Source organism: Pongo pygmaeus, chromosome 19 (genome assembly GCF_028885625.2).
Source record: "Pongo pygmaeus isolate AG05252 chromosome 19, NHGRI_mPonPyg2-v2.0_pri, whole genome shotgun sequence".
Lineage (NCBI taxonomy): Eukaryota > Metazoa > Chordata > Mammalia > Primates > Hominidae > Pongo > Pongo pygmaeus.
In genome coordinates this window covers 45,874,524-45,887,874 of record NC_072392.2, presented here as the reverse complement: position 1 = coordinate 45,887,874, position 13,351 = coordinate 45,874,524, and the positions used below count along the sequence as shown (strand labels likewise).

The window sequence follows — 13,351 nt, the reverse complement described above, 5'->3', positions numbered from 1 at the left end:
TTTCAGCTACTGGTAGTGAGAAGTTTTAATGACGTAAGCTTATGCATCGATGATCCACGTAGGGATAACTCAGTTTCCAGCTGCTGTTAGCTAAACAGCAAACATTTGAATAGAATCTAATGAGTCAGAGTTGGAGCCTTTTCTGTTCCCTTTTTTGAGTTGTTAGTCATAGGGAAAAATACTCCTATGTTACCAGCTAATTATTTCACTCCTTTGTCTTATTTTCCTTGTCTGTCTTCTAGACAGGTTTTTAGAAAGAGATTAGAGAACAGAAGAAAAGGTTTTGAATTGTTTTCTGGCACCTGTTGGGGGACTTGGGTAGGGCATGTCTCCTGGCTCTTTTTTTTTTTTTTTTTTTTTTGAGACGGAGTCTTGCACTGTCACCCAGGCTGGAGTGCAATGGTGTGATCTCAGCTCACTGAAACCTCCGCCCCCTGGGTTCATGCGATTCTCCTGCCTCAGCCTCCCCAGTAGCTGGGATTACGGGTGCACACTGCCATGCCCGGCTAATACATATATATATATATACACACACACACACATAATACATATATAATATACATATATATGTATATGTATATATATGTGTATATATATATATATTTTTTTTTTGTAGTACAGACAGGGTTTCACTAAGTTGGCCAGGCTGGTCTCAAACTCCTAACCTCAGGTGATCTGCCTGCCTCAGCCTCCCAAAGTGCTGGGATTAACAGGCATGAGCCACTGTGCCCGGCCTGTCTTTTGGCTCATATGAACACTTGGCAGCAGAGAGCTAATGAGGCTAGGCTAAGAGTTAGATCCCCTAATCAGGCCCTATGCTATATTCTATAGCCTATCTCTAAACAAATACATCAAATGTGTATCTTTGGATGTGAAGATAAGTGAACACAAATCTATCCCCAGTCTGAGAAGAGTTCAGAATACATACTATAAAGGATTAGCAGCACCATCTTTTTTTTTTTTTTTTTTTTTTTTTGAGACGGAGTCTCGCTCTGTCGCCCAGGCTGGAGTGCAGTGGCGCGATCTCGGCTTACTGCAAGCTCAGCCTCCCAGGTTCACGCCATTCTCCTGCCTCAGCCTGCCGAGTAGCTGGGACTACAGGCGCCGGCCACCACACCCGGCTAATTTTTTGTATTTTTAGTACAAACCAGGTTTCACCATGTTAGCCGGGATAGTCTCAATCTCCTGAACTTATGATCCTCCCGCCTCGGCCTCCCAAAGTGCTGGGATTACAGGCGTGAGCCACTGTGCCCGGCTAGCAGCACCAACTTTACAGAAAAAGATGTGCTGGCGCTTTCCCCAAATCGGGAAACCATAGGAAATGCTTCAGTTGATCAAGCATTCCTCAATCAACTAACCAGTCACCTTGTTGGCGGTATTCTCTCAAAATAGCCATCACTAATCAGAATTGCAGCTTCTCACCTGTGAGCTAACACCACTGACTCAGTGATTTCGGCTTGCTTTTCCCCTTGTGCTTATGAGCCCATTCGTTTGGATCTCTGAAATGATCTTGTTTGTATTACAGAGCTCTCATTTGGAAGACAGTGAATCAGCAGCATTACTTTGCTGTGAATGTGAAGAATCAGAAATCTTTAGTGATTCCAATGTACGTAGGTATATGTTTTTATACAGACTTTGATGATTCAAGTAAAATCTTCTTGGGTAAATTTGGCTATTAAATGCAACTGATATAGTGCCTATTATTTTATTTATTTGACCCCATTCAGCCAAATAGTCTGGGAAGGCAAATAGGTGGCTTAGAATGAGTGTATATATAAACAGTATGGTACATTTATATGCATAATGCCATGGCAATGACCACTCAAAACTTATTTATTGAAGTAGAAAAAATGTGGCATCTTGGAACCTTGAGTGAGTCTCCTTCAATAAAGAATGTGACTGTTTTTGTGGGATTTTTTTCCCCTCATGTACACATTTTTTTAATGGTCAATAGTATTATTTTTTTCCCTGTGACAACTGCTTGGTATTGGTGCTGCCATAGGGCCTTTATTCCTCACATACATAGGCCTCACATGTCTTAGCTATTGATAATGTTAAGCCAAATAGTGTTATAATCACTGGACTGGAAACCCAACCTGATCATCTTAAATGTAGAACTTTATCTAACTATAAAGGATGTTATAAATTTTACTTATCCCATCTGACCTCCAGCTTACTTACCCACAGTCAGGCTGAAGTTAGAGAACAACTTAAATTAACTTATTTTTGTGTGTTGCAATGAGCAGTGGAAATTCTCAATATATCCTGAGATATAAGTGAACTTCCCCCTGAGCATTGAATGGCCTAGTAGTGATGCAGGACAGGTAATCCCCCAAATTGGGGCTTAGCCCAGAAGGGTTCTTAGTTTCACCAGGGAAGAAATCAAGGGCAAACCAGTGGTGTTAGACAGCAATCTTTTATTGAACAGTACTGCTCCTTGTGGAACAGCACTAACTCATAGGTAGTGTACCCAGAGTCTGCAACGTGTGGGCTCTTGGCAACTGTATATATACTTGCTTATACCCACTTTCAGTTACATGTAAATTAAGGGGCAGGTTAATGCAAATTGAGGGGTGGGTTATTTAGAACTTTCTAGGAAAGGGGCAGTAACTTCTGGGTCATTGCCATGGCATTTGTAAACTGTCATGATGCTGGTGGGAGTGTCCATGCTAATGAGCAATGAGGGCAGCCAGGGATTGCCCTTGTCACAATCTGCTGGTTTTGGCAAGTTTCTTCACCTTATCCCATCTGGAACAGATCCTACTTTGTTCAGCAGTGTTGTGTCCAGAAAACAAGTCCTGCTGGACTCTTGCCTCATTAGTTCATACACATTGTTCTACCTTAAAGGGATGTTGGAAGTATTTTGGAGGGAAGTGAAGGGAAGAGTTGTGGGTCAGGAAAATTAATGAGCTCTCCAACTATCATTTAGATAACTGTCTTCTATTGAGCGCCCCCCCCCAAAAAAAAACCTGAGGGGGTCGGCTACAAAAATGCAGACACCATCCCAGTTGTATTAATGAAAATTAGAAATAGAGAGGACCAGCTCTTTGTGAGAGGCCCTGGTCTTTGCCCTCTGCTTCTCCTTTCAGCCCAGATGCCTGACATTTTTATCTATTTGCTTCTCACTGGCTCTAAGTTGAAGACTTGGTGACAATCTGATTTTTTTTAAGGTGTACTGCCCTTTACTGCGAAGCTTGTGCAGAGTAGGGATGGCACTGTGAGGAAAGACTTTATTCAAGCATATTTTTGGACTGTTATACCCATAGGAGACTGGGCTGCTCTTGGAATTTTTCCCCCCTATTTTATGAGAGGTTCAAGATGGCCTTGTATCAAACTGAAGTTTAGAAACATAGCAAACCTTTTTCCCACTTGGACATTTTTTTTCTGTGTCTTGGTATAGAATGAATCCTACTTCACAAATTTAAAAAAGTAGAGTTTATATAAACCGAATTATAACACATTTCAAAACTGTATTTTTTTTTACAGATTTGATTGTTTTCTATAATTTTACTTGACTTCATCTCTTCCAACAGGTAGCTGTCACTAAAACTAGGTTCTACAAACCTTGACCATAAAAAATGAATTCTGTCTGTATCAGGATATTTATTGCTCATAGTAGCACTCCATCAATATTGTTGAAGTTTCACTAATGGAAACTATCTCTTGAAGTAAGATGTGTCTGAAGTATATCACCATATTACTACCTGCACTTAGGCTGGCTTCCTCATCTTCATGTCACAGTGAATGCAGTTACCATTTCAGGACGTCATTCACCTATTTATTTACGCAACTGCACTTCATTCAGTGTTGATGAATCTGGAATGGCATGAGTTAAGTTATTGTGATTCATTAATAGCTGGAGTGGTGCTCATTTTCCTAGTGCTTGCAAACGTTAACTGATGAATCCATGTGAACACTTATTATCAGTATTTTGCAGATGACAAACTGAGGGTGAAAGGTTAGAATCTTTGTCCAGTGTTGTGTGATAAGCAGGAGCAGTGCTGACATCAAATCTCAACTGATAGCCATCATGAGCTCATCACCAGTGGGCAACCTCCTTAATGGAATATGTACCAGTCTCCTTATATGGTATCCTATAAGATTTATTTTGTTCAGGCTGGGCACGGTGGGTCATGCCTGTAATCCCAGCTCTTTGGGAGGCTGAGGTGTGCAGATCACTTGAGGTCAGGAGTTTGAGAAAGCCTGGCCAACATGGTGAAACCCCGTCTCTACTAAAAATACAAAAGCCGGGCGTGGTGGTGCATGCCTGTAGTCCCAGCTACTTGGGAGGCCAAGGCAGGAGAAATGCTTGAACCCAGAAGGTGGAGGTTGCAGTGAGCCAAGATTGCACCACTGCACTCCAGCCTGGGCAATAGAGCAAGACTCCATCTCAAAAAAAAAAAATTATTTTGTTCAGTTTGCAGTGGAGTCCTCTGGACTTATTATACTGGCATATTGTTTCGACTGATTTTGTCTCAGAGACTAGCGCATGGGAATCTACAGGAAGAATATTTTCATGAAGTTGGATGCATGGGGAAAAGGTAACTTTAGTTTTAATGGTTTTTCTCCCTTAGAAACAATTAGTTGAGGCCAGGCACGGTGGCTCATGCCTGTAATCCCAACACTTTGGGAGGCCAAGGCAAAAGGATCACTTGAGCCCAGGAGTTCAAGAGCAGCCTGGGAAATACAGCAAGACCCTGTCTCTACAAAAAATAAAACAATTAGCCGGGCATGGTGGCACATACTTGTAGTCCTAGCTACTTGGGAGGCTAAGGTGGGAGGATACGCCATTGCACTCCAGCCTGGACAACAGAGTCAGACTCTGTCTCCAAAAAACATAAAGAAACAATTAGTTGGGTATATGTATTTACAGATTACTCTGGGTTGCTTTATTTTATTGCCAAGCCTTTCATTCATTTAAGTCAGATTTGTTGTCGTCTTTTCCTCAAGAGGCAAAAGTTGTTTCATGTACTTGTCTGGCTTTTTAAAGGTGTTAGATCCTCCTCCTGTTTAGTTTGTTCAGGGAATATTTCCCACACTTTTTTTTTTCCCCCTTTTCTCACTTCCCTGTTCCCACCCCCATGTCAAATGGAATTGAAGAGCTTCTTCGTAATTTGAAGCCTTAACCTTGGGGGTGGGGTGGGGGGCAGTTATTTGCAGAGCAAAATGATTGAAATCTCCATTACTTAGTTTTCTGCAAAGGAAGTGGTATGGGATCTTGATAACTATTTGAAGTAGAAATACTGATGTAAAGAAGAAGAGTAGAAGATAAAGTCAATCATCGAAGAACTTTCTCTTCAATTTTGGGATAACAGAGGTATGGACTTTGGTTAGTTTTATTCATTCATTTGCTTCTGCATTCATTCACCAAGTATTGATTGACTCATGTGCAAATCACTGGGCCCGGGGGGAGTAGGGGCCCTTAGAGAAAGTATAGTCTACACTTCACAAATTAGTTTTATGGCTATTCGTGGAAAGCCCTGAAAAGGAGAGGAGAAAATCATTACATGCAGTATGTGGGAAGAAGAGAAGAAATCTGGATAAGTGGAAACAAATTTGGCTGGAGGCCAATTTGGCTGGAGGGCTGGCTGCCTTAGATCTCTTGGGGCTTTCCTGGAAGAGAAGGCAGGAGTGCAGAGAGGCCCCTGCCCCTTTTCTGATCCCACTCAGTCTCCAGGAAACCAGATAATAGAAGCAGCTACTTGCTCCCTCTACTGTGCACAGGTTTGTTAGAGGTCTCCATAGTGGGGAGAGGATCTGTCTGCCCCCAGAGAAAGGTGACAGTGTGACTGGAAGAGGTCACAGAGAAAGAAGATACTGGCTTTAGCTGCAGGAGTTTCACCTTGGCTTCAGATAAGAAGGAATGTAGGCAGTGACTAGAGCATGTTGGGATGCTAGTGACTGCAACAGGCACTGAGACTCCTGAGGCTTCTCTTCATTTCCCTCCCCTGTACCCACTGCTATCCTACCTAAAAGGAGGAAGAAGCTCTGGATGAGCTGGGATTCCAATTATTGTGCTTATGGGTGGTCACCTAGGAACAACTGGATTCATTTACCATTGTAGGGCTATTTCTTCCCCAGCCTGGTGGTCAGGAAAATAATTTGTTATATTAGTTTATTTCCTAAAAACAAAACTTATTTATCTCATTTCCCTGGTCTTCTCACCCCAACCCCTACCCAACCAAACAGGCAGAAGCTCATGTATAGAATAGTCATACTATTTTTATGGTCTGTTTCATTCCTTTGCTTGGTTTATTATATTCTTGAAGGATATAATATTACACTCTGTGCAATCAAAAAAAAGCTTTTATGTTTGAATAGCCCAGTGAAAGGAAGAGATGTTAGCCTTTTGTGTTATTAAAGAAAAGAAAAAGCCACTCCCTAGAATCAAATGTGGAAAAGGCAGATGCAAAGAAAGTCTAAAATGTAAGAATTATTTGGTTTAGAATATTTTTACATTTTTAGACTATAGATCTGCATTCTCTTCTAGGGAAGGACAGTGTCTCAGAATATAATATCCTTGTTGATAATCAGCTTCTATGGGATTTTTAACATGGAGTCATTTGGGGAGTGGAAAAATGGCCTGAGAGAGATAGAAGATTTAGCCTAATAGTAAGTTCAAGATGAAGGATTTAAGAATTTTTAAAAGTTATCAACATTAGGGTAAACCCTAATTCAAGGCCTGATGTGGAGTAGCCAGTCCTTATAGATTGAAGATAGAAAGGACTTCAATTCTCAGGGTTCTTCTGAGATATCCTGTTCTTGTATGTTTTAAGTTTTGGAATGTAGTGTATTGGAATGATCAAAACAATGAATGGTTAGCTCAGAAAGGAAAACTACACTTAGTTTTCCAGGAAAACTGCTATAGTAATTTTTTTTTTTTTTCTTGAGACTGAGTCTCCCTCTGTCACCCAGGCTGGAGTGCAGTGGCACGATCTCAGTTCACTGCAGCCTCTACCTCCTGGATTCAAGTGATTCTCATGCCTCAATCTCTCAAGTAGCGGGGACTACAGGCGTGCGCCACCCATGCCTGGCTAATTTTTTTTATTTTTAACAATTATTTTTTATTTTTAGTGGAGATGGGCTTTCACCATATTGGCCAGGTTGGTCTCGAACTCCTGACCTCAAGTGATCTGCCCACCTCGGCCTCCCAAAGTTTTGGAATTACAAGTGTGAGCCACCGCGCCCAGCCTGCTATAGTAATTAAATCTACTTTTGTAAATCTCTAGAGATTATAAGCACAAACAAGATAGTAGTGGATGAACATCCAGATACAACAACAAACTGGTTAGCTGGAAGGTGGGGATGGTGTTTAAGCCTACAGCAAGCACGTCCTGTCATTCCTGATAATTTGTATTTACTCTCTTCGTTTCTGCTATCTGTACCATGTGTATTTTCTGTTTATTTTTTCAGACTCATTTGCAGAACACCTTTCAGTAGCCAACATACACAAATAGAAAAAGAGGGGAAAAAAAGGGAAATTTGGTGCTAAGAAGATGTTTTATTATGAGTTTCAAATGACCAGTTGGCCAATAGCAAACAGCTGCCCCACAGCAGTTTAGGATTACTTGAATTGTTTCTGCATCACCTCTGCTGCATTGTAGAGAGATTGTTAGGGCCCGTCGTCAGACAAAAGATAAAAAAGTGTTGCTAGTGGCAAACATAGTTTTACCATGAACAATATCCTTATTTTTTACTTTGGAAGGGGTCTGATGCAAATTTACACTAATAGGAATGTGAGGTTAAACTTATTTTGTTCCAGGATAAGATGTAAGAAAGCATAGCTCAATGATTTTATCCCAGAATAATTATTATGAGAAATAATTTTCTTTTAAAAATCTTATGCTCGAGTGACATTTGAGGAGAAATAAGATTTGTAGTAATCTTGGGTACAAAGGCTATTTTTGAAATTAGCCTTATTTAATTCAGTGGTTCTCATTGTGGCTGCCCATTAGAATCACCTGATGATTTTTTTTTTTTTTTTTTGACACTGAGTCTTGCTGTGTCGCCCAGGCTGGAGTGCAGTGGCATGATCTCGGCTCACTGCAACCTCTGCCTCCCAGGTTCAAGAGATTCTCCTGCCTCAGCCTCCCGAGTATCTGGGATTATAGGTGCCTGCCATGACAGTCGGCTAATTTTTGTATTTTTAGTAGAGACAGGGTTTCGTCGTGTTAGCCAGACTGGTCTTGAACTCCTGACCTCGGGTGATCCACCTGCCTCGGCCTCCCAGAGTGCTGGGATTACAGGCATGAGCCACCGTGCCTGGCTCTGATGATCTTTTCAATTAATAACAGGGTCTCACCCCCATCCAGTTAAATCAGGATCTCTGTGAGTAGGGCCCAGGTATTGGTATTTTTTAAATGCTTCCAGGATTATTCTAATGTGAATCAAGGGTTAAGAACACTGATTTGGGCTGGGGACAGTGGTGCACACCTGTAATCCCAGCACTTTGGGAGGCTGAGGTGGGAGGATCGCTTAAGCTCAGGAATTCAAGACCAGCCTGGGCAACGAAGCAAAACTCCGTCTCTATAAAAAAAAAAAAAAAAAAAAAATTAGCCAAGAGGGTGGTGCACTCCCATAGTCCCAGCTACTCGGGAAGCAGAGATGGGACAATCACTTGAGCCCAGAAGGTTGAGGCTGTAGTGAGCCAGGATTATGCCACTGCACTCCAGCCTGGGTGACAGAATGAGACCCTGTCTCAAGAAAAGAAAAAACAGAAAAAGAACACTGGTTTAACTCTAGCTATGCTAATTTTTGCACCTCCATATTAGAAATCTAATCTGCAACATTTGTAACATTGTAACATCTGTTCCTTGAGCAGCAGGATAAAATGTGAGATAGACTACAGTTTTTTAAGAGTTGGCTGTATGCATTTGATTACTCAGGTACAACACAATTAACTTACGTTCTTTCTATTCAGTGAAATTCCTTGGCTAGTCTTCTGTTAAAAGCAAGATACTGAAATGAGATAATCCAAATCTAGTATAAACTTAAATCAGTGAAGGGTAAAGTTTTCCGTGTCTTTTCCATAAGGTATAAAGGGTATAAAGACTTACTCTTCCTGTGTCAACATTGCTAGGGAGCTAGAGTAAAGAAAAAATAATTAAAGATCACTTTATACTTTGTGTATTATACTTTTACTGAAGTAAAATATACATACAGAAAAGTGTACTTATCTTGTGCTTTTATGTATAACAATGAATTTTCACAAACTGATGTTTTCACAAACACAGGTCAATCACAAAGTATGTAACCTGTACCTAGATCAGGAAATGGAATATTACAACTCCCCAGTACTATTTCCCCCTTTTGCCAATCCCTCCTTGCTACTTTCAGTCACTACTGACTCACCCTCCCAGCCATCATACACCAGGAATAACCACTTTCCCGACTTCTTGACCATGTGATTTTGATGTGGCTATCAGGCTATATACTCTTTAGAGGGCTCTCTCAGACTTTCAGAATCAGAGAGAGGGCTCAGCATCATGTAGTAGTTAAAGAGCTCAAGTTCAAGGTTCAGACAACCTGGGTCAGAGCCCAGCTTCACCACTTACTGACTGTGTGACTTCACTCTAAGCCTCATTTCCCCTATCTATAAAATGGGAATAATAATAGTACCTATCCCATGGAGTTGTTAGAATTAAATGAGATAACTTATGTAAAGTGCTTAGAGGGCCTGGCGCATTATCTGTGCCAAGTAGAGAGCAGAGCAGATGCAGGATTCCCTCATGTCACCAGCTCTTCAACAGAGTCAAGGCAGTGCCACTGTTGTCTGCAGACATAATGAAGTTCATACTTCAGCTCTGGAGAAAAAGAAGAAGAAAAAGTGGGCATCCTGACCATCTTCCATTTTCTTCACCATCCCTAATTTGGCTTGTGGCTTGGCTAACTTGTGACAACTTCTAAAATATATTATTTAAGTACATGAATGGCTATTGAAAGGTCAAAAATATTCTCTTATACATCTTTATATTATCAATAGCTCTTAGCACAGTGATTTAATTGTAAATTGCACATAGTTGATGCCTTGGCTAAAGGAATCTAAAATGATACTTCAGACACACCATGCTCTCCTATGCTGGATTTGTGTTGGTCTAGGCTCCTGATCCCTCTTTTTACCAGAGTTGTATTTTTGAAACATCTGGCATGTTTCAAAGAATGCAGAAAGTGGCAGTGAAACAATTTGTAGGCAGAAACAAGGAGCCTCGGCCAAATTTGCAAAATTAACCAAATAAAAGCTCCAACTAGTTGAGTTATCTTGCTTCCATAATCTGAGGCAGGTCCTGCTCAGGTATATTTTCCTCTTATTTTGGTTTGGGAGAGCAAGGAAAACAGGAGGAGTTGAGGTTTTCTCAGATTTTTAAGATTATAGCTTGGGAAAAATTTACCCTTTGGAAAGGGTGGGGTGAGGGGAAGGACCCCTTACTATGAGTACTTACCATGTGACACCCATTGTGCTAAATGCTTTTTATACAGTTTAGTGTTGAATCCAAGTCTTTGAGGCAAATACTTTTAGTAGTCCCTGTTTAAAGGTGAGGAACCAGGCTCGCTTAAGGTATGTGACCATGCTGGTAGTGACAGCCAAGTCTGCCTGACACTCCCAGCCTGAGCTCTTTAACTTATGCTGGATTGCCTTTGCCCTTGAATGTAATGTTGTTATTCTGGTGCTAGGAGGTCAGGGTCAAATGCAGTAGTGATTCTCAACTCTAGTTTTATACAAGAATAATCTGTAGAGTTTATTTTAAAAGTATAGAAACTTAAGTCTCACTTTAGGAAGTTTCTTGTTCAGTAGGTCTTAAATGAGACCTGACATATTTCTTCTTCACAAAGGTCCATAGGTGATTGTGTGCCAGTGTTGAAAATCACAATTCTCAGAAATTCCCTAGTGGGGAATTATAAGATTACAGATTTGGGGGCATCTGAAGACTGAATTTGGAATATCGTAAAGATACATTGTTATTGGAAGTACAGGGAAGGAAGAGTTAGCTTAATAATCAAGTTTCCTATTTCAGGAGGTAATGTTACAGGATCCTTGGGGTGTTGCTTTGCCAGCTAGAAACCTCTGTGGCCAATGGCGCCTTTGCCCAACTTTTGCTCTGGCCTGTTGGGCGCATTCCACCCACTCGGCCTGGCAGGTTACATGCTACCGGCTTGGATCCCATACCTGCCAAGGGCGAGCCAGGCATGGAATGGTGAGGGGTGTGTAAGCAAGGGTCCAGCCACTGTGCCCAGCCAGGCACGCTGGCTGCAATGGGAGAGGCAGAGCCTGATCTTTTGGCTTGGTATGACATCAGCCCCTGTTGCCATGGTGATGGAGGCCTGGCATACCATAAGCAGCCAGCTTCCACGGCTGACACTGGGGAACGTGATGGCTCCCGGAAGCTTAGAGATGCCAGGAACCACAGATCCCTAAAGAGGGTGTCACAACCCTGGCTCATTGAGCTCCTAGGTCTGGGTTCCCCAAAGGGCCGCAGCTCTTCTCTCCTTATTGTCTTCTTTCCTTGTTGTTGCCTGCAACACGGTGAGCAAGGGGCATGTTTCAGCCCTGTTTGTGTTACAGCTCTTTTAGCCCCGCCATTCGGCAGGTCCCGAATTCTTGTCCTGTGTCCAGGAAGAATGAGGTATGCAGACAAGTGGAGGGTGTGCAAGGTGAAGAGACGCTTTATTGAGCGATAGAACAGCTCAGAGGAGACCCACAGTGGGTAGCTCCTCTCCATAGCCAGGGTGTCGTTCAGCTCTCAGCAGAGAGGGTGGCCCCTCTCTGCTAGGCAGGTCATCCCGATGAGTGTTCAGCTCCAACAGAGAGGGTAGCTCCTCTCTGCAGGCAGATCGTCCCGTCCTCTCTTCTGGTCTGGCTGAGTCTGGGGCTTTTCATGGGCCTCAGAGGGAAGGAAGTGCATGCCAATTAGTTCATGAGTGGACATGGGCAGCCCAGAAAAAGCACTACAAATTCCCACTGCAGTCTGCGGGACCAGCAGCCTGGCCTCCATGCTTCAGGTCCTTCATGGCTTGCAGGTGGGACTTCACCAGGGACTGACCACCGTCTGCCTAGGAGCCTGCCTGCTTCCTGCTTCCATTCATGGTGCCCAGGCTGTTCATGCCAAGGGGCACCTGCAGGCCAACACCAAGCTGCCCTTGGCCTGCCCCCTCAGCCTCCGTCTCATGCTTGTCAGTTCCCAAACCCAGTGTCTGGAGGGGATCAGGGTGCCAGGGGGCTGGCATGTCAGTGCTGCCTCGAGCATGCACACACCTGGCCTGGTTGCACCAGTGCCCAGGCTCAGCCTCAGCTTTGCTCCATGATCAGAGTGGGCACCAACAGCCAGGAGAAGCCAGACAGTGAGAGTAGACACTTCTAAGCCTGCTGGGGAAGGAGGGGCCTTCCTGGGCCCTCAAAAGTATAGAGATGCCTGGGTCTGCAGCCGAGGTTTGGGCAGCTGCAGCTGTGCCTGGGAGGGCAGGGCTCCTGCCTGCTCCAGGCTCCCAAGAGCACAGGGCTGCCCAGGTTGCAGCCACAGCTTGTGCAGCTGCAGTTGTGCCTGGGGAGCTCCCACCCTGCCAGCTTGCAAGGGGCACGGCTTCTGCTTTTCCCCAGCTCCCCACAGCTTCATGGAGTGTGCAGCCCTGGCCATGCCTCCTCTTTGCGTTTCCCTCACAGTGGCAGTGGGCAAGATGCAGGTGGCACAGTGGCCTCAGCCAACCCTGTGCAAACAAACCTGATGCTCCTGGGACCAGCCCTACAAGTCTTGGCTGTGCCTTTGGCTGGGTTCTCACAGGCTCCTGGGATGTGACAGGGAGCAAGATTGAGGCCACAGCAGAGGCTCTGGGCCTGGGAGAGTGGGTCCTGTCCAGTCGTGCGAGGGTGGGGGTGGTGCAGTTGGCTGCCTCGGGGACATGGGCTACAGGGGTCCCACCGCCACCACTGCTGCTCCCATAGCTGCTCCTGCCGCCACCACCCATGCCTCTCCACTACAGCTGGCAGCTACAATGGATAGCCCACTGCTGCCACCAGTAAAATGGTATCTATCACTGGAAATTGGATATTACTGGGGTGTGTTATAGCCAGATTAATTTTTTCCATTCTTTCCGTGAATTTCTAGAGTGCTGCCACTATTGTACTCAAGCACAATCTTTCTCAACCCTAGTTTGCTATCTAAGATGTCTATTTTCTTTCTTTCTTTTTTTTTTTTTTTTTTGTTTGAAAGAGTCTCACTGTGTTGTGTCACCTAGGCTGGAGTGCAGTGGCATGATCTCGGCTCACTGCAACCTCTGCCTCCCAGGTTCAAGTGATTCTCCTGCCTCAGCCTCCCAAGTAGCTGGGACTACAGGTGCTTGCCACCACACCTGGCTAATT

General features: G+C 43.7%; 1 protein-coding gene across 4 annotated transcripts in view; it reads left to right on the top strand.

Moving 5' to 3' along the window:
* The window catches only part of SSH2 (slingshot protein phosphatase 2), a 301,846-nt gene that overhangs the window by 79,444 nt on the left and 209,051 nt on the right, over positions 1 to 13,351 (top strand). For 2 of the 4 annotated variants that reach the window (XM_054458181.2, XM_054458183.2), the window contains exon 2: positions 1,526 to 1,606. The exons of the other annotated variants lie outside the window; for them this stretch is intronic. In XM_054458181.2, the coding sequence (XP_054314156.1) occupies positions 1,526 to 1,606 (81 nt within the window). The remainder of the gene's footprint in view (positions 1 to 1,525; positions 1,607 to 13,351) is intronic. 4 annotated transcript variants of the gene reach the window in all.